The sequence below is a fragment of the Strix uralensis genome, chromosome 38, assembly GCF_047716275.1.
Source record: "Strix uralensis isolate ZFMK-TIS-50842 chromosome 38, bStrUra1, whole genome shotgun sequence".
Taxonomy (NCBI): Eukaryota; Metazoa; Chordata; class Aves; order Strigiformes; family Strigidae; genus Strix; species Strix uralensis.
The window spans coordinates 222632-246992 of NC_134009.1; the positions used below are offsets into that span (position 1 = coordinate 222632).

Sequence of the window (24361 nt, forward strand, 5' to 3'; positions counted from 1 at the left end):
TCAGAGTCCAAGGGCAGGGCTGGTGTACGATTAATCCCTCCCCAGGAGGTAAAAAGCTCGGCACAACGGCGCGGGGGAGCGTCCGAAACGCACGATTTGCTCCTTAAATTGACCTGAAAGGTGGTTGTTCAAGGGGTAAAATTCACCTCTGCGAGGGGACGCTGGGTTCTGCTACGAGGCAAGATGGTCCTTCCAACCTGAACTTCAGGAGCACCGAGGGAACCGCGCTCAGGCTGTGCCCTAATTACACAAGAAGGGAATTAATTGCAAATTGTTCTTTCATGCTGACAGCTGATTTCCCCTCCCCTTGTTAATAAACAACAGGTAGAAGATAACCAGCGCAGCCAGCAGCCCAAACTCCACTCGCCCTTCCCTGCTGGAAGTTCTGATCGATGCCGACGCTTCTGGAACGAGCAAAATGTTATGGGAGGAGCCGCTGATGCCCCTGACGAGGAGGTGAGGAGTTTTCTCCTCAAAAAACCAGCTGGGAAACAGCGTATTTAACACACGACCTGCACCCCTCAACCATCCTGCTCCTCAAAATTCATTTTTCAAGCCAGTATAATGGTTTGTTAGAGAATAATGACAGAATAAAGGGGAAAGGAAGGAAATAAAGCAGAAAGGGGAAGGTAGAAGGAAAGTATAACTCACTATATTACAAAAAAAAGGTGGGTTTTGTCCATTTTTAAAAAGAACAGCCCACTCACAGAGATCTCACCCCTTTCAGGATATTTAAGGTTACAGGCAGCCTACCCCAATTAAAGAATCTCAATTTGCTTAAGTAAACCTTAAAGATATTTCCCTAATGCTTTCTGAAGATCCACCCCGATTAAAACATCGCTCCTGAACGCAGTAAAACTCGAGCAGAGCGCAGCTCTTAACGCTGCAACAAAGCCAAGCCCAGTTGTTTCCATCGGGATGGGCTCAGCTAATTGAATCTAGATCGGTGGGTTTCTGGAGAGGAAAATTAGGAGGAAATCTGGAAATCCCCACAAAGCTCTGCTGAGCGAGGAGGAAAAACCAGCAGCTGTAAGAGGAGGCGACAGAATCGAGGCTTTCCTTGGCACAGGCTAAATGTGAACAGATGATGGCGGCTGGAGCGTGCCCGGCTGCCTTCAAAGCAAAAAAGCACGAAGATGACACTTCCGAGGCCGATTTCTAACCCTGACCCCCCGTTTCTTCTCTTTTACAGCCTTCAAAATCATCCCCCCCCACCCTAAAGTGCCACCAGCATCCTCCAAGCCCCCACCCCCGCCCCCGGTTCATTTCTGCGCCCCGCTAACGGCGCTCAGCACTAATTACGCCGCTCAACCGCGCATCAAAGCGCCATCTGGGGATCGGGCTTAATACGCTAAAACACCCCAAAACTGGTTAAACCCACGCAAAAGGGGGAAGCGAGGGGCAGCCAACTCCAACACCCGCCAGCTCGCAGGGTCAACCTCTACCCATGTAAAAGGGAACAAGCCACCTTTGTTACAGCCCTGATGAGGTAATTTAGCGACTCAGGCTACTAATTATGTTTGGAAAAAGAATCTTGCAGGACTCATCTGCAGGAGGAGGGTTCACCGCTGGGGTTAAACAGTTCTTTAGGGGTAATAAATCTCCCTGGCATGGAGCTCGTCTCCTCCATCCCTCGGTCCTGTCAGCTCCCAGATGAAGCATCCGGCAGTCGCTGCCCCTGGGGACTGGCGCTGGAGAAAAGACTTTGAGGTCGGGAGCGGTCTCAGCACTTTGTCTTCACCTTAATTCTCCAATCTCCCTTTCCGTGTGTCGCTGGGGGGGGGGAAACTTCCCCCGTACAAACGATTTCCACCAAGTCGGAGGTTTCTAAGGTTGGATTTGGTGTGGCACCGGCGATTCAAAGTGAAGCACGTCCTTAGCCACCAACCCGCACGGCAGGAAAGCTCCCAGCCGCCTCCCTCCGTGGCAGGAATAACCTCTGCGGTGTCATGGAAACTAATTTCCTTATTTCTCCTCATTTTGGGGAGGAGAGGCCGTACTCCAGGTGATGATTAACCGACGACAGCTTCAACCAAGCGTTAAGTTGGCTCCATCTGCGGTGCTGAACGAAGAGGGAAGCTGAGCTGAACTCAAATAACCAACTAGAACGCGGCGACATGGGGTTTGTAGACCCGGTTCTAAGCTTCCAACCTCTCACAAGCTTTACGGGGGCACCAGAAATTAAGGCAGAGTCACAGGGAATCTCAGGATAGTCCTTTTATCTCCACCCACCAAAACATTCACCTTTAAAATGAAAGCGTTTTACAAACAACACAATGTTGACACCACTTAGTTTCGCTCCGCGTTAAAAGGAAGAAGAAAACATCAGGGGGATTATTACAGTCACATGGAAGTTATGCAGAACCTTAACGGCGTACGCTGCGGAAATTAAAACCCCGAAACCGAGTTTCTGCTGTTTCCAGGCAGACAGGCTAAGGGGACAAACCACATCTTTGTTAAATATAGAAAAGTTTCAATTCAAGGGGAAGAGAAGAGGTTTCGTTTGCCAGATTGTGAAGTAGCACTGGTTTGCACACATGCTCAAAAGGAAATTCTCCTAGTACAAAGCCATCTAAAAAACAGAGACCGCACAAAACCTAGCTACTAAAATGAATTTTGGTCAAAAAAAAAAAAATTTCCTCTATTTTCCAAAAAAATCACTTTACAGGTAAAGGCTTTCACTGCCTAAGTGAGTTTAGTAGAATGAGAACTCAAACATGTCCTATGAAATTCACAGATACAGTTACGGGGTTTTTTTAAAAAAAAAAAAAAAACAAAACCAAAAAACAAACAACAAAATACGTCAGGTCTTTTACACATCAGCTTCCCCATCTAGAGTTTACTCTGCATCCTCATCCTCCTGTGCTGCAGCAGCTTCCTCACCTTCCTCCTCCTCCTCCTCTACTTCCACCCCTTCGACCGGCTGTTGCTCCTCGGGGAGCGGTTCCTCTGCAGGGGGGGACGTCGGCTCCTCCGCGTTTTCCGCGGTCGGCTCCACCTCTGGTTGTGCTTGTGCCTCCGTTTCTGTCTCTGTCACCGTTTCTTCTCGCTCCCCCTCATTTTCAGCTCCTTCTGCTCCTGGGTTCTCTTCGGGATCCTTGTTTTGATCATCTAGATTTTCCTCCTCTGGGTTTTCTTCTTCCGGATTTTCCTCCTCTGGGTTTTCTTCTTCCGGATTTTCCTCCTCTGGGTTTTCTTCTTCCGGATTTTCCTCCTCTGGGTTTTCTTCTTCCGGATTTTCCTCCTCTGGGTTTTCTTCTTCCGGATTTTCCTCCTCATCCTTGTTTTCATCTGCTCCTTCTGCTGTTCCTTCCTCTACATTTCCACTGGCTCCCCCTTCTCCTTCCTCATGCTCCTCTTTTTCCTCTGGGTCATCCGTGAATGGATTCTCACCCTACAACGAGAAGACAAACATTCATCTACTGCATGTTTCTCTCTGGCTGCTTCGAGGAATTCACACCAGCTACACGCCAGCAAAACCCTCCCAAGAAGTTCAGAGCCACAGTTACACCCAAAGCAGTCGAGTGAGCAGCTCCTGAAAGCAGATGCTGCTGTGAGAATTCAAATCAAGACTACCATTAGCAGCAGCAGCGCAACGGTCACGTCTCCGGCCAAAATTTAAGCCGGACACCTCGCTCATCCTGCTCGCTCAGGGCTCGGGGTCACACATGGGGGCAGATAAAGTCATCTGTGCCATAGAGACTTGACGACCAGCAGCCAGGAATCTGATAAATTACCACAAAACTCCCCAAATCACCTCACGGTTTGACTAATAAGCACCCTCAGCAGCTACCACGAAATTCCTACAGCATGGAAGTGTTGCTACTGGCTTGACTCTGCTCCACAAACACCCACCTTCAGGTACCGCTCCAGTTTCTTACTGATTAGTTTGTTGTTGAGAATACTCCTCGCAACTACTAGCGATGATTTCTTGGACTGCTCCATCATAGCCTGTATGGAGGACAAAAAAACCACTTAGATTTTGTCCTGAATTAAATTACAAGGCCAGTAATTAGTCACAGCTCAGCGGCGAACAGGCTACAGGGCGCACTTCTGTATTTGGGTAGGTGACGACACAACAATATTTAAGAAATCTGCTGTTTCCTGCACGTTCCCCTCGGAAAGGGGAGTATCAGGCAGCCAAGAGTCGTGGGGGTTGTTTCACCCACTTCCACCAGCAGGATCGTTTCCTCTTTCAGTCTCTGGGGACTGAAGCTGCAAGTCGGGGCGTTTTGCCTCCGCCGCGGCGCGGGGGGCAGAGGACGGCGGAACGGCGAGTGCTGCGGACGGGAGCGCGTCGACGTTTACAGTCACCTGCTGGTAGATGTATTTTATACCTAGAAAGAGCTGTCGTCTGACAGCCCTCACCTCGGATCACCGCTCGGGGGTGTAGTAAAGCTTTAACAACATCAGCCTACACGTACGTGGAAGGGGGGAAAAATCAGAAAGCTGTTTAATTTTGCAAGAAACGGGGCAAGAGACACGAAATCTCATTTTCAGATCGGCGGGAGGGTTTGCTGAAGGGGCCTCAGTCCCGCTGACACCCTGCTTGCCAGCTTTTGCCAAGGGAAAGCTTCTGGGGACACAAGAGATCAAAATTCGCTGCAGGTTCTGTGGAGAGAAGGTTTTGGGGGACTCAAGAAGATCAAAATTAAGTGCAGAAGTGGAGGGAGGGTTTGGGGGACACAAGAACATCATAATTAAGTGCAGATTCTGTGGAGAGAAGGTTTTGGGGGACACAAGAACATTGAAATTAGCTGCAGACTCTGTGGAAAGAAGGTTTTGGGGGACACAAGAACATAAGTGCAAACTGTGGAGAGAAGGTTTTGGGGACACACAAGAAGATCAAAATTAGCTGCAGACTGTGGACAGAATTTTCTGGGAACACAAGAACATCAAAATTAAGTGCAGACAGTGGAGAGAAGGTTTTGAGGGACACAAGAACATTGAAATTAGCTGCAGATTCTGTGGAGAAAAGGTTTCGGGGGAGACAAGAACATCAAAATTAAGTGCAGATTCAGTGGAGAGGAGGTTTTGGGGGACAAGAACATCAAAATTAAGTGCAAAATGTGGAGAGAAGTTTCGCGGGACACAAGAACACCAAGATTAGCTTCAGACTGCGGACAGAAGCACTGAAGAGGACGAAGACAAGCTCTCCCTGGTTTCTGGAAGCCCCTGAACGAAAACCACCCCAACTCGTGCTCCCGTGCGCGCGGCCGACGCTGCGAGCGCCCCGCGGCGCCCGGCCGCCCCCTCACCCTGCGGTTGTGGTTGTGGTCGAGCGACTTCAAGTGTTTCTGGATGATGCCGTACTGCATCGGGATGAAGAGGTCGCAGGCAGCACAGTGAGCGGCCTCCACCTTCTTAATAAAATGCTCCATGCCAACATCTGAAAAGGAAGATGAGAACAGCGTCAACGGGAAAATAAGCCGGGGATTTGTGCTGGCTTCGGGATTCTACTCCAGCCTGCGTTAAATTCACTTTTAACCACCACAAACTCACTTTTAACCCTTCCACCAGCATCAGAACAGCCTCCCAGATTTGTGCTGTTGTAGATTTTACTCCACCCTGCGTTAAATTCACTTTTAACCACCAAACACTCACTTTTAACCCTTCCACCAGCGTCAGAACAGCCTCCCAGATTTGTGCTGGTTTAGATTTTTCTCCAGCCTACATCATAAACTCATTTTTAACCACCATAAACTCATTTCTAACGCCTCCACCAGCATCAAAAGAGCCTCCCAGGTTTATGTTGTGTTCAAGGTTTTACTCCAGCCTGCATTAAACTGAATTTAACCACCACAAACTCACTTTTAACCCTTCCACGGGCATCAGAACAGCTTCCCAGATCTGTGCTGGGTTCGAGATTTTATTCCAGTCTGCACTAGAAACTCACTTTTATGCGTTCATAAAAAACTTTATTATAAACTCATTATAAATTCATTTTATTTCAGCCTGCATTATAAACTCACTTTTAACCCCCACAAACTCATTTTTAACCCTTCCACCAGCATCGAAACAGCCTCCTGGGGAGCAGGAGAGGAGCCGAGTGGAGCGTGTTAGATCCGGCCAGGTTAGTGGACTATTGGTGGCCCAGATACAAGCCCGGCCACACGCCGATGAGCGACGCAGCTGCAGCTGCATCAGCACTGCGGGTTTGCAAAAAAAAAAAAAAAAAAATACAAAGAAAAATCTCTTCAGCCAGCTCATCGTTCAGAGAACGGCCACAAAGCTGGGTAATGACCTCAAGTGGCTGACGGTGCACTTGAGCAGACAGTAGGTTTTGCTCTTCAGCAACACCAGCAGTTTCCCCTCCTCCCCTTTTTTTACTGTTTTTTACTGTTTTACTATTTATAGAGTTGACGAGGCAGCAGATACAGGCGACAGAGGAACTCTTCCACGCACACAGGTAGTGAATCTTACCTTGTGTAAGATCCTGGTCCCTATAAATCTGCTGAATAACTGCGTTAATGTCTTCAATTGCTTTACGACGCTCTTCAGTTTTCCTAGTTTTATTAGCAACATATTCCTGTACAAGAAAATATTTCATATTAACTTTTTCCCTCCCCCTACTTTTAGGTGCATCTCTCCAGCCCATCCTAAGAGTCCTACAAATCCCACCACGCATCGTCCTGCGGGTAGCGCTGCCTTTCAGCACATCAGTCACCCACTCCGGCCACCAAAATCCACAGTAGGCAACTATCTTATTTCCTACCAGTGCAACCAGTAAGACCAGAGGTTACATGACCTGTTTAAAAGAAATGGGTAGTCGAGGCAGAGCTCTGATGCTTTCGCCCAACTTTAATCCACCTTCTCTAGCAGTTTCCAAGGCAGTTACTTAGAGAGGCAGTTCAGCTTTACAGAACCTCCAAAATTAATAATAATTAATAATAATAATAATAATACAACCCCAAACTCTTAAATCCAAGGGACAGAAACAGCACTGGAGGCTCACCTGGAGAAAATCAGCTGTTTGTTGAGGCAACTTGGTTCCCACAAACTTGAAGTGTTCCTTATGGAATTTACTCTCGAGGTGACTGTTCATCTCGTCATCGTAGAAGGTCCGATATTTGCATAACGAACAAACAAACTGGATCCTGTCGGGAGAGTCAGGAGGCAAAGAGAAACGATATTCAAACCAATCCAGTCCAGCTCTTCTGCACTGGATCTGCTCCCGCGCTCTACTGAAGGGTGGCAGATAAACTTCTGGAAGTCTCCAACCCTTTGAGCATTTATGGGATGTTTCCCAGAGTTTTTCCCCATTTTTATTTATTTTTTAAGCACGGACGGCGAGAAGACTGGCAGGAGAGCAAAGCAGCTTCTACAAGGAACAGACAAAACACTGGGACAACTGGGAACAAGAAGACAGACCCCGGCTGTGAGTTCTACGGTCCCAGAAAAGGAAGCAACATCACTAAAAAAATAAAATAAAACAGGAGACGTTACCTTTCCACCATGCGATCCCGATGCCTCTTCTTTTGCCTCTCTTGAGTTTTCTTGCCCGCCTGCAATTTGCGTTTGATTTGACTGATCTCTTCTTGAATTGTTAAAGCACCTAAGTGTTTAAAGCAGGTTGGATTTCAGGGCACTACTTGAGGACACCACCTGATTAAAGAGAATTTCCCTAAACAAGTTTAGTCGTCAGCCCAACCAACCCGCACAACTGAGACACCGTAGAGTCAAGAAGCTGCTCCCACCGGCCAACTACGGGTAAATTTCTGCTTTCTACGACGGTGCCGTCCGCCCCAGATTTGCTTTTTCCACAAAAAGCTGCGCTGGGCCAAGCTTGGTGGGTGGGGGGCAGAGGGGAGAACCACGGCAGAAAGACTCTAATGTGGTTTCCCAGCTCTTTAATTACTGTTTCTTACTGGGTTTATGAGGTTTTAAGTATTAATTAGTTACAAGTTTGATTTTATTTTATTTTTTTAAGCACCACACGCTCCAATTTGTTCGAAGCGAACACGATTCACTCAAAGCAAACAACTGGCAAAGTGCTAAAGCTTGGGTAAAGGGGATGAATTTACACCACTTGTTTTGGGGACAGAAAAGCCGCTTTTGTGTCCGCCCACACACATGGGCACGTCCAAGGATCAAATTTACACCACGGGCCGGGCAGCAAAGACCCCCCACATCTTGCCAAGAGGTTTCTTTCCAGCCCTCCTGCTTCTCTAAGCTCCCCCGGGGTATCACGGCGCTTCTCCAACCGGCCCCATCTCTCCAAACCGGGATGCTCCATCCCAAAGAACTTACCCAAAGTCAAGTTTAAGGCGCAGTGGGAAATTAAATCTGGTTCCCTAAGCCCCAGGCTAACAGCTTCACCAACCTACCTTGACCAAGGGATCCAGCTCCTCCCTAGCAGGACTTTTACAGCATTTCCTTATCCCTGAGCAGACACAAAGGATGGGATTCATCTGACTACGTGCAGACATTACAGCTGAGCTAGTCCCCTGTCCCCCCGGCAGCGGAGATCTGACAGGTCTCATCCTGAAGAACAAGCGAATCGGTGCCCTGGGAAGGGCCCCCCCACCCCGTTTCTCTCCGGCGCTCTCGCTCGGAGGATCCCACCTCCGACAGCGACGGCAGCGCCAGCCCGGCGTCCCCGGGGGACTGCGGGGACACGCGCAAAAGCCAAATGGCCCCTTCGTCGAGAAGGCGCAGAGGTTTAGCTCAGGTCACCAAGACGCAACGAACCAGAAGGGACAGCGAAGCCACGAGGCAAACGGACTCCAAGAACCGAAGGAGCCTGAATAAACTCATCGGATTTAATTGGAAATATCTCTTCTGGCCACGTCGGAGCCCTCCGCTGGAGGGGGGTTACAATCCCCGCGGAGCTTTGGAGCGCAAATGAGCCATCGCATGCACCAAACTCACCTTTCTCTGAATCTTTTCCTTCTTCATCTTCCCCTTCCTGAAAAAAGCAACGTCGGGAAGTTAAAACCATCTACAGAAGCCGGCTTGATGCCTTCACCAGCCTGCGGCCTCTCAAACCCTCCCCGGGCACCCGAAACACCGCGGGGAGGAGCGATCCGGCCGCTCCACGCTCCCTGCGCGCAGGGAAACGCCTCCGCAAGGCCTAAAGGTCTTGGATCAGAGACACCTCCAGCGCCTTCAGCCCCCAGCTAGAGCCAGGCAACACAATCCCACGCTTTGGGATTCTCCACATCGCCGGGAATTGATTTTAGGGTTTTCCTTCCTTAAAAGCTCTTTGCACAAGGGTGTTTTGCTGCGTTTTGACACCGTCAAGCGTCTTGCAGTGCCGTTGCAGCCAGTGGGAAGCCCCCGTAACGTCCGTGCTTCCCTCGATAGAGCATTTTACATCCACCCACTCCCCCAACCCTCTGCCATCGGACTCAGCTGGGAATAACACGGGAATCCAGGGATCTGCCCTCACCAGCTCCAGCACCTCCAACCAGACCTACAGCTTTTAATCACGATAAAGTAATTTTCAAGAATTACTTACACCTCTGGAGCCCTCTTTCTCCTCTTTTTCTCCCGATTCTCCTTCCGTTCCCTCCTCTGAAAGAGCCAACGCAGCATAAAGTAACCCAGCTGAACACCAATTTTGCCACCACGTTAAAACATGAGGCAAAGCACGACGGCTCTGCCGAAAATAAAGACGTGGAGGGTTTTCCATGGCTGCCGAGCGCGCCACGGAGCCGCTCCGCTCTTACCGTTGTCGGAGTCGGAGTTATCGGAGCCGTCCGTCTTCGCCGCCTTGCTGTCGGGTTCATCGGAGCTGTTTGTTTGCTTCCGCTTCTTCGTGGTGGGATCTTTTTTGATTTTCTTTTTCTGGGGCTGGGAGAGGAAAGGTTAATCCCTGCAATACCAGCAGCTGTCCTCTGCAAACAGCAATGTCTTATTTTGCTCGTTTTTAGCAATTTAAGCTTCCTGCATTAAGTTTCGGAGGCAGAGTTGATCAGGAAGGACATAATCCACCACACCTCTATCCCATAATACAGGGGATTGAGCTGTGAAGGGCTGCACTATCCTGCCACCTTCAGAAAACAACGTTTTTAGCATTAAAACACCCCACGTATCAACACTCTGCAACGGAGCACAGCCGCCTCGATCTGCTTAGAAAAAAAAATACGCTAGAAAGCCAATAACTTGCCAAATTAAAAATTATCGCTTTCCAGAGTGTGTTTTGGAGCCCTGTGCTGCAGGACGTGTGGGTCTGTCGGGAAATAAATCTCTATCCGAGCCGAGCGGGTGGGAGGTTACAGCACAACTACTTACTTTAAAATCCGAGTCCCACATTTTCCAGTTTCTCCTCATTCGTTGTTTCATCATTCCTCCTCCGTAACGCATATTTCCCGAGAAACCTCGCATTCCCTGGAACATGCTGAGTTCTGGGATAATGTTGTGGGAGAAGAGGGAAGGAAGCCTGGAGGAACCGTGGGGACCGAGACCTCGCGAGCCCATCGATTGCGGAGGCTCGTTCCACTGTCCGCCCATGCGCCCGGGATAGGAAGACGCCATGGGTCTGTTATTGCGTCCGTCTCTACCCCAGTTTTGACCCCGTTGACCAAAGTTATCCCGGGCTCTGTTCTGATATTGATCCCGGCGGTTGCCGTAGAAATTGTCGTAGTGCCCCTCGTAGGCGTTGTCGTTGTCGTGTTCGGATTCGTTGTAATCGTAGCCGGATCGGTACATGTCGCGGTCGTTCATCGAGGACCTCGAGTCGTAGGATTCGTACGAGTCGTACCTGCAAGAGACGCGTCAGCGAGACGCCGCTGAGGTTAAGGAAATAAAACCCATCGAAACGGATTTTTTGGTTTATTTTCAATCGGGAGCGAGCGGGACAGGACATGGACCAGAAAGAGCTGGAGACGAAGCTTCGAGGTTTCAGTTCCAGTGGTGGAGGAACCAGAGACCTTTAGGCAAGGGAAAGCCCACGGAGCCCCTGGAATTTCTTCCAGAATTACCAAAATATTTTAAAAGAATAAAAAAAATAACTACATTGAGTAAAGGTTCTTTCACCTGCTGAGGCTGGGGGTGATCAGTTTGTCCCCGCTCCCAAATATCTGCTTCAAAATGAGCTTCAGGAGCAGCTGAAATGAACCAAGAGCTCCTCGTCCTCACAGCAAGTTCCACCTTACCCAGAAATACTTCCAGGAACAGCCAGATTTACTCCTCAGCTACTCAAGGGACACCGTGGCACAAGCAAAGACCTATTCCAGCCCCGTCCTTCCTCATTCCCCATCCACTAACAAACTGTTTTCCCCAACTGGAAAGCCAACATATGCCTCACCTGTTTTAAATCCATTTTTTCCCCCCTGGAAATGAGGCAGCGGAGGATTTTTAACTTTATATTCCGCGATACTAAAACGCTTCGTGTTGGAATTTAAGGCTTTGCGTGCTCGTTGGCAGCGCTCTGACCGACAAGGCAGGCGAGGAGGAAACCCGGAGCGCAAGAAAAAACTCGTGACGCCGAACTAACGAGCCTCGTCAAAGCGCGACCCCCTCGCCGCTGCGCTTTACAGTGAGGCCTCGAGAGCCTGGAGAGAAGCAGCAGCAAGGGGGAAAGGATGTTATCGTGGCCCCAAGGTCAGAAGAAAGTCACCCCGCTGATACAAGGAGAGATAGTGGGGCTACAAAATCAGGTCAGGCACCGATGGAGGAGCTGCCAGTGTCCGGTTACGCGTAAGCCGGAGCAGCTGGAGGGCGAGCGGCTGCTTTTCTGCTCCGCTATAGCCCGGAGCCAACGTTCTCCGAGTGATTTATCTTCCTCTTAGCCCGTTTCTTGTTATTTCCTGCACAGAGCAGGAAATTTTTAGCTTTTTAATAAAGCTTGTCCCATTCCCAACCGGTGCGGCGGCACCACATGGGTGGAAACGCGCCGCAGGCAGGAGCGTGTCCGCGAGCAGCCGACTGCTGGCGCACGAGATCAAAGCGGAGAAGCCCAAAACGACGTTTGAAGGGACAAGAATCGGGGGAACAATTCGGCAAACCCCCTCCAGCGCGGTTAAACCAAGGGAGCAACCGAAACAAATCCATTTGATACAGCAGTACGGGCTTATTTCAGAGGAGAGTTACTGGTTTGGAAGCGTAGGAGCAGAGTAGAAAATTCACATTTATGAATATTTACTCCTGAATTTTACTTTGTCCAACATACTTTTACTTCTTTAAAGCATTAAAAAGATGGAATAAGTAGCCACCCTGGAGAAATGCCAAGTCCTAGCTCCAAACTCACACTGCACGTTAATAAGAAATATTTGGGGAAAGAATCCTGTTTATTAGTACTTAAACATTAATAAAGATCACCAAGGAGCTGACTACATCATAGAGCTGAGCATCTCCTGTGACACAGCAGCAGAAGTCAATCTATTAATCAAAATTAGTAATTTAAACTCAGATTAAGCAAGAACTAGTGCCTCGTTTTCCTTAACACTGCTCTACAAGTACATAAGCTCGTGGGAACGAGGAATAAAAAGGATTCCTTATAACAATTATTTTACTGAAGAACCCTAAATTTTAGCCACTGCTGAAAATGCTGCACTAAAAGCCCCAAATTTGGAATTTTTATTTTTTTTTTTTGCAAGACACAGATGAAAACTTGGTGTAAAAGCCTATTTTACAGTTACAGCAGGTGAGAGGAGGATGGCTGAGCCAGCTCTGGACGCTCGCTTGAGTCACGACGCTGGAAAAGGCAAGAAGGAGACCAGCGAGGACCGAACCGAGCAGCCACGACTCTTAACGAGCAGCAGATCGTTAACCACGTCTCCTCGCCTCGTGCCCTGCGCTCACCTGTCTCCGCCAGACCCATAGTGTCCTCCTTGCATCGTGTCCGTATCCATGTGCGACACCATGTCCAAGCGCTGGTTCATTTTCGCGATGACGGCGTCGGCGTTGCCGCCGCCCGAACCGTCGGGGTTCATGTCAACGTCCGAATTGGCCATTTCCCAGGAGTTCGAGGTGGCCATCCCGTAGCCATAATTGCCCGAGTTATCCTGGCCATAGCCGTAGCCATAACTGTATCCCTCGTAACCTGGAACGAGAAAAAGAAAAGAGCTGGGTTTATTTCCAGTTATCTGCCTTCGCTAATATTTTATCTCGAATTAAGACGTCCCAAGCAATCGCCACAGGGAGTTAAAATTAATAAAAAAAAGCTCAAAATTTCTATTTAAGTCACCTATAAACTCTGAACTGTTGAGCTCACAAAGGTTTAAGGGAACAATTTCCTCGTGTAAGTCCCATAAAACACCCGCAGCCTAGAGCTTCCTCCGTCCAACCTGCACTGGAGAGGAATAACCAAGGCAGAGCTCCATAAAAACCCGTTTTGGGTAAACCCAGAGATACCAAAGAACCATTCTAAGCGTTTTTTGCTGGATACGAAGCCAGATGAACGCAGCTAGGACATACCTTCACCATGTAAGCTGCTTCGGAACCCCCGAAATGCGAAGGGAGGACACTATAGCGTGTACCCGTCCTCTTCAAAGACAGGACAGCCAAGCCCAGAAAGCAAAACCACCTTCAGCCTAGTGTTTCCCACGTGTTTTGTATCAGAAAGCAACAGAACGGCTTCTCCTCTCATTAAAGAAGCCAAAACTGTTACAAACAGGAAAAAAAACCACCATAGGAATAACACATAAAGCCAATTAAAAACCCGCTGAGGCTTAAAATTTGTGCTTTTCCTCCCCCAGCCCTTTTATTTGGCTGCTGGCACACGCAGAGACGGAATTTGTATTTCTGCTGCCTCCTCAAGCCTTGATTTACCTCATCACCTGACTTCACGTGAGTTTTCCAAGTAGCAGAAAGGGTATTTTTGGGGGGAAAACAACCCCAAAGAACAAACATTCTGCCTAGAACAGTTTTCCTGTGCAACCAGTTTCAGCAACAAAGTTTCCCGTTGGCTTCAACGTGAATTTTTAAAATAAAAAAAAACTGTCGCACAGGTGGAGCAGTAAGAGGCTGCACGGGGTCTGTGCCGCTGTTGTTCATCACCGACCTCAGCACAACTCCCTCAGTCTCAGTAAATGGATCTGAAGTGGATGGTAATAAACCAACCTGCCAGAAAATTACTCTAGATTCTACCATACTTGCCTCTGTTCGTCCCAGAGTTCCAGTCTCCATAACCTAGAAAAAGAGCAAAAAGCAATTAGAGACGATTTCATCGTTATCGTGGTGCTCACGGTCAAAGAGATTCTCGTTACCCAGCGTCAAAACGGAGCGACGCCCCCAATAATCCACAAGTCTTGCACCAAATATCAAAGAAGTCAGACCTTAACGTCGCCCCAGCAACGCGACGGCCCCGCAAGAGCAACAGCTTTTGCTCGTTTTACACAAAAAAACAAGTTTTAATTTTGAGCTGAGTTCCCAGTAACTATTTCCATGACTATTTTGTGAGCAGAGGTGAAGCGTTCGGGAAAGCGAGCGGGGCCTCGCACGGAATAAACCCCGCTCTGATTAACACCTAAAAAGAGGGGACCGGGACACATCGGGGAAGTTTTAATCCCATCGTCCGCCAACCTGCAGCCTCCTGGGACTGACATTCAGACGCCCTTTGAGGCAAAACATATCTCAACGGCATCGCTGCACTTTGCCCTTGCAGGAAACCGGCTGGAAGATGGAGATACCGGGGTGGAAAGACGCCGTCCAGAGGAGCCCCAGCCGGGACATCCACATCCCACACTCCCCACTCAAGAAATCGTTACCCCAACGTTAATTTTCAAAGCAATTACAGCCTCGTTAACCAGCGTACGTATGCGCACGGCTTCCCTTCGTATCAATCTCCACACACGCTATGGGAAAGCGATGTTACCTTGCAGGTTCTTGTTGTGGTTTCCCTCTTAACTAAAAACTTTTCACAGAAGGCGGCTAATTTATTAATTTTCTTTTTCTTTCCTCACCCAGCATCACCATTACAGCCTCAACCACTTCCAGCCGAAACAGTTGACACTGAATATTGTGGCAAATCACCTCCTACACCCACCACGCTCCACAGGTGAGCCGAGATGCCACTCCGGGAGCCAGCAAAGGAATAAAAACATCAAGATTAAAAGGGGGAAAAGGCAAAATTGCCACTAAATTAGGCAAGGAAGAGTTACAGCTGTAACCTGAGTGAGGATGAGAAATTCCTCTTTAGCTGCCACCGCCAGGCAGAAATCAGAGGAAACCTAATTAAGCTTGATTAAAAATTAAATCAATTTTCTTATAGAGTGTGGCTCGCTGCCTTTTCCCTCACCACCCGCACCAGGGCTGGAAGCGCCCCCCTGCCCGCGGCCTGAGGGTGCCCGAGGAGCACCGGGCCGGGGTCCCGGGGGGTGGGACCCGGAGGGGCCGAGGACACAGGGTGGTTCCGAGGCGCCGGGCCGGAGGCAGAGCCACCTCCCGGCCCTCAGGCCCCGCTGACACGGGGACGGGGCGAGGCCGGGCGGCGGTAGCGCCCGTCACCCCTCAGGGGCCGGCCCGGCCGCAGCGCCTAGAGGCTCCGGCCTCCCCCCCCGCCCCACCGCCGCCGCCTCACGACAACCCCCGCGGCCCGGCGGGAGCCGCTGAAAAGCCCCGGCCGCGTCCCGGCTCCCCCGCGGGGCCGCCCCCGCCGCCATCTTGCGCCGCCGCCCCTCACCTGAGTAGCTCATGATGGCGGCGCCGCCGCCCGCCGCCGCCTCCTCCTGCGCGAGACGGTAACGGCGGCGCGCGGGCCCCGCCTCCCCGCCCCATTGGCCGCGCCGCTCCGCCTTCCCCGCTCTCATTGGTCGGCCGCTCCCTCATGCCTTGCCGCCATTGGTCCAGCCTCCCCGCGCGATCCGCGGCTCCCATTGGCGGCCGGCGCATGTCGCTCACCCTTCCCTTGGGCGGCCCCCGTGGCGGTTGGAGGACGCAGATGTCCATCGCGGCGCGGCGGGCTCCTCGCTCAATGGAACCCGCAAACCCGAGCGCTGATTGGCCGGCGCCGCTGTCACCTCGCGAGGAGGCGTGACCGCTACCGTTCTCTCCTCTCATTGGCCTGCTAGGGGGCGGGCTGACCCCGGTGGCGCCAATAGCGCGGCAGACCCGCCTCGGGCCGGTAGCCCCGCCCCCGCCCCGCCCCTCCTCGCCGCGGCGCCCGCTCCCATTGGCTGCCTCCGTGGGGGCTCCCGGCCTTGGGGGGGGCGGGGGGCGGCGGTGTGCGCCCGTGCACACGCGTGTCTGCGCCCCCCGGGGGCTGTGGGCACGGGGGGGGGGGGGCGGGCACGGACGGACACACGGACTCACAGGGACACCCCCCCCTCGTGTCTGCCGTGGGTGTGGCCGTTGGGGGGGCCTGGGCGTGGCCTCAGCCCGACCCGGGTGTCACCTCACCCCTGGGGTCAAGGTCACCTCCTGACCCCGCTGTCCCCAGGTCACCGCCACAGCCCGACCCCCCTCCCCTTCAACCCACCCAGGGGAGCCCTAAAACCACCCCAATTCCCCCCAAAACTCCATCCCCACCCACCCTGGGGACCCCCACCCACCCCCATCCCCACTTTCCGGGTATCCAGAGACTTCGCTCTCCCCCCGGCTTCATTTCCAGAAGAATTTAATCCATCGTCCCATATTCCCGGGTACAAGAATCACCAGAATATGCCCCAAAAAATTGGAAATAAAAAAAAAAAAAAAAAAAAAAAAGAAAAAAAAAAAGAAAAAATATTTATCCATTAAAATTCCTTCCGAAATTCGGAAGTTTTGGGATTTCCAAATAAAAATGAATATTCCTTATTTCTACACAAATCTAGAGTTTAAAAAAGTCAGAAGGTCTATGGAGCTAGACGAGGAAAAAACGGGAAAAATAAAGAAATAATAAAGCAACGGTGAAACTGGGGGGGGGGGGGGGGTGGGAGGGGAGGGGGGGGGGCTGAGCCGAACCCTCCCAGCGCCGCCGCGGATTCCGGGTGGGAACGCCGGGAAGTCCCTGGGGATTTTCCGGCTCCCACCAGAGTTTTATTTTCTCCGGTGGGTCTCCCCCGCGGCCCCTCTCCGGTGAAATTAAAGGGGAGACGGCGCCAGGAGGGGTGTGAATCTGGTGGGGTTTTTTGTCTTTTTTTTCTTTTTTTTTTTTTTTTTTTTTTTTTTTTTTGCCGCAGTGGAAAAAGCGGGAGGGAAGCAGCGGCAGGGTTGGCTTTTTTTTTTTTTTGGTGTGGGAAAAGGGGATTTTGGGCAACATGCAACCCCGGAACCGAGGGATTCCGACATCTACGCGAGACTAAATTTCATCGTCGCCTATGGAAAAAAAAAAAAAAAAAAAATCGAATATACATTAACTCTAAGGGTCATATACAAAATCCACAGCGTTTTCCGGGAAGGCGGCTGCTCCCCGAAATTCCCCCAAAATTCCATCCCGAATCGCCGCCAGCAAAGGCGACACCGTTTGTTCTTTGGGTTTTAAAAAAAAAAAAAAAAAAAAAAAAAAACCAACGGATTTTAGGAAGCAACGAGGGCGGAAAAATTCCGCTGCCTCCTGCCCCCCCCGCCCCTCCCCGTCCCTGCGCCGGTACCGGCCTCGAGTCGTTCCCTCCCCGCTCCGGTGCCGGATCCCGGTTGCCGCGTGTCTCCCGTGGGATCGCCGAGGGTTGTCTTGATCCATGTAGTGCTTGACCGGGGTTGTGTCCCCCCAAAAGAAGTCGGGGGGGAAGCTCCAGAGGGACAAAGGCAGCAATCGACCCCCCTCTCTCTCCCCACCCCCCCACCCCCTCCAAAAAAAAAAAAAATATCAGGAATTGTGGATGCGGGAAGGGGGGGGGGTGAGGATGTTCCGGTGCCATCGGCGGTGGCTTCCCCGTGCCGGCTCCGTCCCGGTGAGAGCCGGGATCCGGGTGCCCGTTACTGAGCCTCGGTGAGGGGGGGGGGTTCGGCGGGGGTGGGGGGAGCTTCGCCCCGTAAAGGATCCGCTTTGGAGAAATTCATTTCCAGGATGTGCCGTTGGAGATGCCGTACCCATTCCTCCTGGATGGAGAGGGGACCTTGGAATTCCACCTCGCAGAACCTACGGACGACACGGCCTCAGCTTGGGAATCAGTTGGGTTTTTTGTTTGGTTTTTTTTTTTTTTTTCTTTTTCAGGACACAACCCCCCAAAAAGAGGGAGCCACGCCGCAAGGCAGGGAAAAACCACCACTTCCAGGTAGGAAAGAGGATCCCTAGGGATTACGGGGTGGAATTCCTCACTTTTCCCGCAGCGCCCTACCTGCATTTGAGGGTGTAGATGTTCCCCACGAATTTCACCAAGGAGGTTTGTGGCGGGCGAGGGACCAGGGACGGCACCGGCCTCATCCGCGGCGGCGGCTGCCGCGTCTCCTCCATTTTCTGCTGGAATTCGGCTCCTTCCTCTTCCCGGTGGAGGGGGGCGTCCAGGGGTCTCGCTTGCCTCCGCTCAAACTCTGCGAGAGGAGAAATAGGGGGGTGGGGGGGTGGGGGTGGGGGGGGGAGGATGTTTAAATTGGGGTGGCGCAGCACGGCCTCTCTGCTCTCAGCTCCCCGCCGCAGGGAGCAGCCCCATCACGGGGAACTGGGAGGAAGAGGAGGAGGAGGAGGAGGAAAGGGGGGTGGGTCTTGGCTAAAGAAACCCCCCCGGCGCTGCCGGGAAGGGGCAGAGGGGACAGGGCAGGGTTTTTCCCGGTGCTCTGCCGGTGTTGGAGACCCCCTCTGCCCTCTCCCGGCCGGCTTCTTCCCAACTCACTGTTGATGTTCGAGCGTTGATGTTCCTCCACCTTCACCAACGAGAGGGGGGAGGTGATCATGGGCCGCTCACCGCTGCTTCCCCCATCCAGAATTTTCCCGGCATCACCGTGAGCCAAATCTCCCGTCAATCCTTTGCTCAGAAAGGTCACGCCTCCAGCTTGAAGGCTGAGCGGCATCCGTCGAGCGCCGCCGCCGTCGTGATCCCGGGCGTGGGAAGAGTTTCGGAATTTCTTAGTGAAGGGTCGTCCGCCTTGGATGTAGCTCCGGTAAGCGCCGGCTTTTTGGGGTCGGTGTCGGATCCATTCGCTGAGGGTCTCGATGGGCGAACCGTTCACGCACCATTCGGTGACGCCGAATTGCCGCAGATGCGCCCGCGCGTGGCTGGCCAAGGCTTTGCGGTTTTCGAAGTAGAGGCCGCACAGCTCGCAGCAAGCTTCGCTGGCTGGGGAGCGGGGGGGTGGGAGGTGAAAAAAACCAAAAAAACCCAAAAAAACCAAAAAACCCCAACAAAAAACGCACCAAGGGGGGAGCGGGCAAAGGCAGGGACGCGCCACGGAGCCGATTTCACCCCAACGCCGGCTGCTTCCCAGCCCCACGCCGGGGCAGATCCTCGGTGGGACTGACATTCCCTGTGTTTTCCCGCTCCAGACGCATCCCCCGGCCCCGCCGCGGCGTGGGAAAGGCTCCAGCAGAGCCAAGACTAATTTTTGGATCAGGGGAAACAAACGACCACCCCAAATCTCCGCTCCCCTTCTCCCTGCTCCCCAGGAGGCGAAAGCCCTTCCCAGCCCAGGGTTTGGGGGTTCCCCGTGGGCACCCCACCGCGTGACAAACATCCCCCGGGGGGGTCTACACGGGGCGTTTTCCCCCCCCCACCCCTCCCCTCTCCCTGACTTACACGTGTGCGCCGGTTTGTCGTGCACGGACTTGGTTTTGAAGGGCAGCTCGGTTTGGATGTACGCCTTGTGCTTGACTTCGGCGTGAGGACCCAAGCGATCGTCCTGTAACGGTCGTTTGGTGGATAACGGCGTCAGGAAACCACCCTGGGGTTTGCTGCTGAGAGGCGACAACGAGATCTCCCGGTTCCAGGTGGAACTGCCGGGGTTGGGTTTCCCCGTCCGCCCGCCCAGGGGAGGCAGGGCCATGCCCTGAAGGATTTTTCCAGCGCCCTTGGGGTCCGTCCCTTCCTCCCCGATAGATTTTGGGGGTTCGATGCTGGAGGTGTGGGGTTCCTTCTTGATAACGCAGGGTTTGGATTTCTTCTTGAGGATCTCCCGTAACGTGTCAATGGGCGAACCGTTGACCGACCACTCGGTCACCCCCATTTGTCGGAGGTGAGATCGAGCGTGGCTTGACAAACCTTTGCGGTTTTCGAAATATTCGCCACAAAACTCGCAGCGGATGTCTCGCACGGGGTCGGCTCGGGAGGCTGCGGAGACAGATGGGGGGTCAGGACTGTGATTAAAACCCCCCTCAACTCACGCTCCAGCTCCTCCCCGGCCACAACGAGGCGTCCCCTGACACCATGGCCCATGGCAGACGATACGGATCCGCAAGCAGATTCTCTTGTCTGGCCCCGGACCCCCCCAAAACGAGAGGGACCCCCACATCCCCGTCCCCGAGGAAGGTGACGGCCGCGGACTTACAGAGGTTCAAGGGAGACATCTCCTCCCGCGGGGACCAGGCTCGGTCGGAGGGGTGAGGTTCTCCGTGGAGTCCTCCCGACATCATCTCCCGCTTGATTTCCACCCTCAGTTGATCTTGTTTGAGTTTCTTCTGCAAGGAGGGAGGAGAAAGGCCTGGAAACATCTTCCGGGCGGTGGGAGGTGGGGACGAGGTAGGAGATTGCCCCATGGGGCTGACGGGTTGCTGGACCTTCTTGGTGAGGGTGGGGATGTGAATCTCTCCGGGACCGCGTGGCTCCAAGGCTCCCATGCTGCCCAAGAGGGTCTTGGCCATCGCTTTTTGCCCGGGACCGGTGGGATTCGAGGCGCTGCTCCGCGGTTGGGTTCTCCGTTTGAGGATCTCCCGGAGCGTGTCGATGGGCGAACCGTTGACGTACCACTCGGTCACCCCCATTTGTCGGAGGTGGGATCGAGCGTGGCTCGACAAACCTTTACGGTTTTCGAAATATTCGCCGCAAAACTCGCAGCGGATGTCTCGCACCGGCTCCGACCCCGAGGCTGCGGAGAGAAAAAGAGAGAGAAGAAAGACGGGTGTTGCTCAACGAAGGGGCAGGACAGACGGACGCAGCCCACGCCGATCCCCGCCCAAAATCGGAAGCAAACTCAAACGCGTCGGGGTAGCCCAAGAAAAAAGCGATGGCCGGGGGCTGCGGGGAGCAGAGAGCCGTGGTCTGGAGCGCTGGGATAACGCGGACGCTCGTGTCCCGTCCCCGCTCGTGTCCCCGGGAAGCGAGGAGGAGGAGGAGGAAGGGCTCTGGATGAAGACACGATCCCGGACACTGCGGGGCTGGCAGCACTGCGACAAACACCCCGTGCCTAAAGCAAGCGTGTCCCGGCTAATCCCGGTGCCGGACGCTTGGCGCTCAAGAGGAGGCATCTCCTGCCTCTGGGAAGCGCCGATTCCCGGCGTGTTGATGAAGAGGAGGAAGATGAAGCAGGAAGAGAACCAAGCCGCAATCTGAGCCACAAGATGTACCAGAGGAGAAATGGCACTTTACCAGTCCTCATCCACACTCCGGCTGCGGAGGGGAGGAACCACCGGCGCTGCACCACGACGGGGAAATGGAGGCAGATCCCTGCCTGGAACTGGCACAAAACCACCTCAGGGGCTCGAACCCGCGCAGTGACGGAGACTCGAGCAGGATCATTTCGGGTGGAGGCGAGATCCCGCCTCTCCCGGGCACTGTGCGGCCGTCCCTGCCAGTGGAAAAATCGCTCACCGGGGTGGCAATTTCAAACCCAAGTCGGGATTTTGGGCATCGCTGAAGCGACGCTGGGACGGGACCTCCGGAGCGGGAGCGGAGGCATCGTGGCAGCTGAAACCCTGCTCCCCGCAGACACCGGCCCCAGCCAACAGCCGGCACGGCCGCTGCTTCGCTCTCTTGGCCGGCAGAGGGGCGCGAGGGAGAAGATGGGCCGATTCCTTGTGCCGTGGCTTCAGATCTGTTGGCCGCTGCAGCCGCAGCGTGCCGGGGACTTCGCTCACGCCCAGCTGAGCGGCCAGACTGAGGTTGTCTACCCCTCCGGCTTCGTTAGCAGGCAGCCCTAACGAAGAGGAATTACGGCGCTGGCTACGAGAGAGGCATAAAGCATTTTTCTGTTGTTGCAAGGATGAGTCGGGGCCAAACTCTGCGTCTTGCCACCAGCAGAGAAGCAGCAACTGGAGAGTCTCTGCTCCAGCAAACCCCTGGGCGCATCCAAGACTCCGGCTCCGCCATCCCGGAGCTTTTCAGCTCGGGAAAAGCACGACGGTAGCCGGGACAGGTGACTTTATAGCCATATGACTCCAAAAAACCTGGCAGGGTTAGGAATATTTTTTTTGGAGGGATATCAAGTCTTAAAGCTATTCCTGTAAGAAGGGAAGGAGCGGATACAGCAAACATTAGGACGCCGTCCTCTGCTTTATCCCAGGAAACGACCCCCAACGCGCCGCAATTCCCACCGGGAAAGACGAAAGGCCTCTTGGTGCTGCCAGCGGTGGGATGGACTCGCTGGGCAAGCCCGGCAACGAGGACTAAGAACTAACAAGCCAGAGAAGCCAAACAGCCCTTTGAGCTGTTGATGAAGATGTTCCTAGCAAGACGTGGCATTCCAGGGGAAGGCGGCGAGAGCCAGAAAATTATTTTGGTCTCAAAGTGTCGGAATAAGTCACCGACGGAGCTTGGGGATGAAGAGGGATCAGGGCTGCGGCGGCGCCTCTCCGAGCGCATCCGACGCTGGAAACGGCAGCGGGGAACGGGCTGACGCCGGCCAAACCCACCGTGCTGCGTTGGGAACGGGGAGCCGGCTCCACACCGGGCAAACCGTGGCCCGTAGGAGCCAAATAAAGTCAGGGAGAGAGATGTGAAGGGCTCAGAGGGCAGAAAGTCAGCGGTTTTTCTGAAATCCCGACAGGAATCCCTGTTTGCCCAGTCAGGGAAGACCATCCCCCTCTGATAGTCGCAACCGAGCAGCACGGCCGTTACCCAACGCAGGCTCTTCCACCGAGCGAAAGGATGCCTGGCTTGGGAAAAGCCAAGCATTTAAGCTGAAACACCAAAATAAAAAGCAACTCACTTAAATTGAGGGGTCCTTCCTCATCCGCCTGCGGCCACTGCGCTTTCGGGGAGCTCTGCAGAGGGCTCAGCGAGAGCTTGGAGCTCTTCTCCTCGGGGTTTTTCGGAGACGGGGACCCCGAAAGAGCAGGCGGCACCTTCTTAAGGATTGGGGATCCCGGTTGCGAGAGGTTTTTGGAGAAGCCGGGAGGGGATTTGATGGCTTTATTAACGGGACCGTCCGGTGGGCGCTCGCCAGCCTTGCCGAGCGCCAGGAGCGTGGGTCGAGGGGAACCGGTGGTGGCATCTTTGGGGGAACCAGATTTTTTGCCGAGGGTGGGAGACATGGGGCTGCCGTCGGGTTTGCCTTTTTGCTTCATCAGTTCGTAAAGCAAATCGATGGGAGCCCCGCTGCTCTCCGATTCGGCTACGCCGAGCTGCCGGAGGTGAGAACGGGCATGGCTGGATAAACCTTTGCGGGTTTCGAAGCAGGCGCCGCATACTTCGCACGTCGTAAGGTTCTGGGCTAAAAAGAGAAAGAAAAAGAGAAAAAAGAAAATCAGGGCACAAGGAGCAGCGTCTGGCCACGTCATTTCTCCACCCCAATTCATTTTTACCACCCCCAAACCTAATTTTGAATGTTAAGATGCTCCACACACCCCTGCACAGGCAGCAATAAAGTGGGGAAGAGCGAGCAGAGCTGTGGGAGGACAAGGATCGTCGCTCTGGGGTGGAAGGAGGCCGGTTTTCCCACTCAAGGATATTTTCCAGAGTGTTTTTGGAAGCCTTGGCTGCAATCGGTGAGCCGCAGGCAGGCTCCAAAGCCCAGCCAGTGAGGGAGAGGGATCTCAAAGCGATCGTTTTAGGGGAACGTTGTTAATTAGGAGAGGAAGGACTGAAGGAGGTGGTTTAGGGAGGACAGGGAGCGCACGTTGGTCCTGGGAAGCTGCTGGTGCCAGGGAAAGAAAAGCAACATAAACCAGCAATACCAGAGAACAACACAGCCACCTTCTTAATTAGAGGATTAATTAAGTAAAAGGACCTGAAAATCCTCCTGGATCACAAACAAACTCCCTGCTCTCTCCTCACAGCAAAAACCCACTGCTCGGCTGTCGGAGATGACGAGGAGCTGGGAAAATACTCACTTTTGGAGTCCTGAGGCTCTGGCTTGTTCCCGGGAGGCTCAGGAGAGAGTTTGGTCCCTATCCTGGTGGGGGGTTGATCCAGCTGCCCGGCGGGAGCACTTTTTTTCAGGAGAGGGGGTGAACCCACCTCCATGGCCACCAGTTCTTCCTCTTCCGGAGCCAGGACTGCTAAGAAAAGGAGATCATCAGCCCCTGAGGGTGGATTGATGCGGCTGAGGGAGGCTGGGGTGAGCCCAGGGAAGAGACGGCTCCATTACACAAAGGTTTAAGCTGCTCCAAAACGCTCAAGAGGGAGAATCAGAGAAAACGGGACTCTGCACGGGGCGGGGGGGGGAGGGGGGCTTTTAGAGGGGGACACCC

At 53.2% G+C, this 24361-nt stretch overlaps 2 protein-coding genes across 18 annotated transcripts in view; both read right to left on the reverse strand.

Moving 5' to 3' along the window:
- Positions 1–2202: 2202 nt before the first annotated feature.
- Positions 2203–15710, reverse strand: AKAP8L (A-kinase anchoring protein 8 like). 3 transcript variants are annotated; one of them, XM_074854845.1, is made up of 13 exons: positions 15569–15710; positions 14044–14076; positions 12748–12988; positions 10237–10705; positions 9672–9795; positions 9461–9516; positions 8872–8908; positions 7447–7555; positions 6956–7097; positions 6424–6529; positions 5259–5389; positions 3856–3951; positions 2203–3394 (listed from the first exon to the last, which is right to left on the reverse strand). In XM_074854845.1, exons 1-13 carry the CDS (start codon positions 15693–15695, stop codon positions 2840–2842), a joined length of 2226 nt encoding a protein of 741 aa, XP_074710946.1. In that variant the 5' UTR covers positions 15696–15710; the 3' UTR covers positions 2203–2839. The 3 variants fall into 3 exon arrangements, with proteins under 3 accessions (XP_074710946.1, XP_074710948.1, XP_074710947.1); XM_074854847.1 differs by lacking the exon at positions 15569–15710 and adding an exon at positions 14920–15337; XM_074854846.1 differs by lacking the exon at positions 15569–15710 and adding an exon at positions 14762–15337.
- A 774-nt stretch (positions 15711–16484) lies between these two features.
- Positions 16485–24361, reverse strand: part of WIZ (WIZ zinc finger) — a 57611-nt gene continuing 49734 nt past the window's right edge. For 11 of the 15 annotated variants that reach the window (XM_074854857.1, XM_074854855.1, XM_074854849.1 and 8 more), the window contains 7 exons: positions 24002–24169; positions 22879–23382; positions 20284–20820; positions 19536–20066; positions 18636–19079; positions 18144–18336; positions 16485–17944 (listed from right to left, as the gene is read on the reverse strand). In XM_074854857.1, the coding sequence (XP_074710958.1) occupies positions 17782–17944; positions 18144–18336; positions 18636–19079; positions 19536–20066; positions 20284–20820; positions 22879–23382; positions 24002–24169 (2540 nt within the window). In that variant the 3' untranslated portion in view covers positions 16485–17781. The remainder of the gene's footprint in view (positions 17945–18143; positions 18337–18635; positions 19080–19535; positions 20067–20283; positions 20821–22878; positions 23383–24001; positions 24170–24361) is intronic. The other 4 variants (XM_074854850.1, XM_074854852.1, XM_074854863.1 and 1 more) reach the window with 2 other exon arrangements.

Coding starts and splice junctions, on each gene's coding strand:
- AKAP8L (XM_074854845.1), bottom strand. CDS start 15,695: ATGAGAGCGGGGAAGGCGGAGCGGCGCGGCCAATGGGGCGGGGAGGCG. Junction 12,989..14,043: donor GAACTCTGGGACGAACAGAG/GCAAGTATGGTA, acceptor TTCTCGTTCCAG/GTTACGAGGGATACAGTTAT. Junction 9,517..9,671: donor TAACTCCGACTCCGACAACG/GTAAGAGCGGAG, acceptor TGGCTCTTTCAG/AGGAGGGAACGGAAGGAGAA.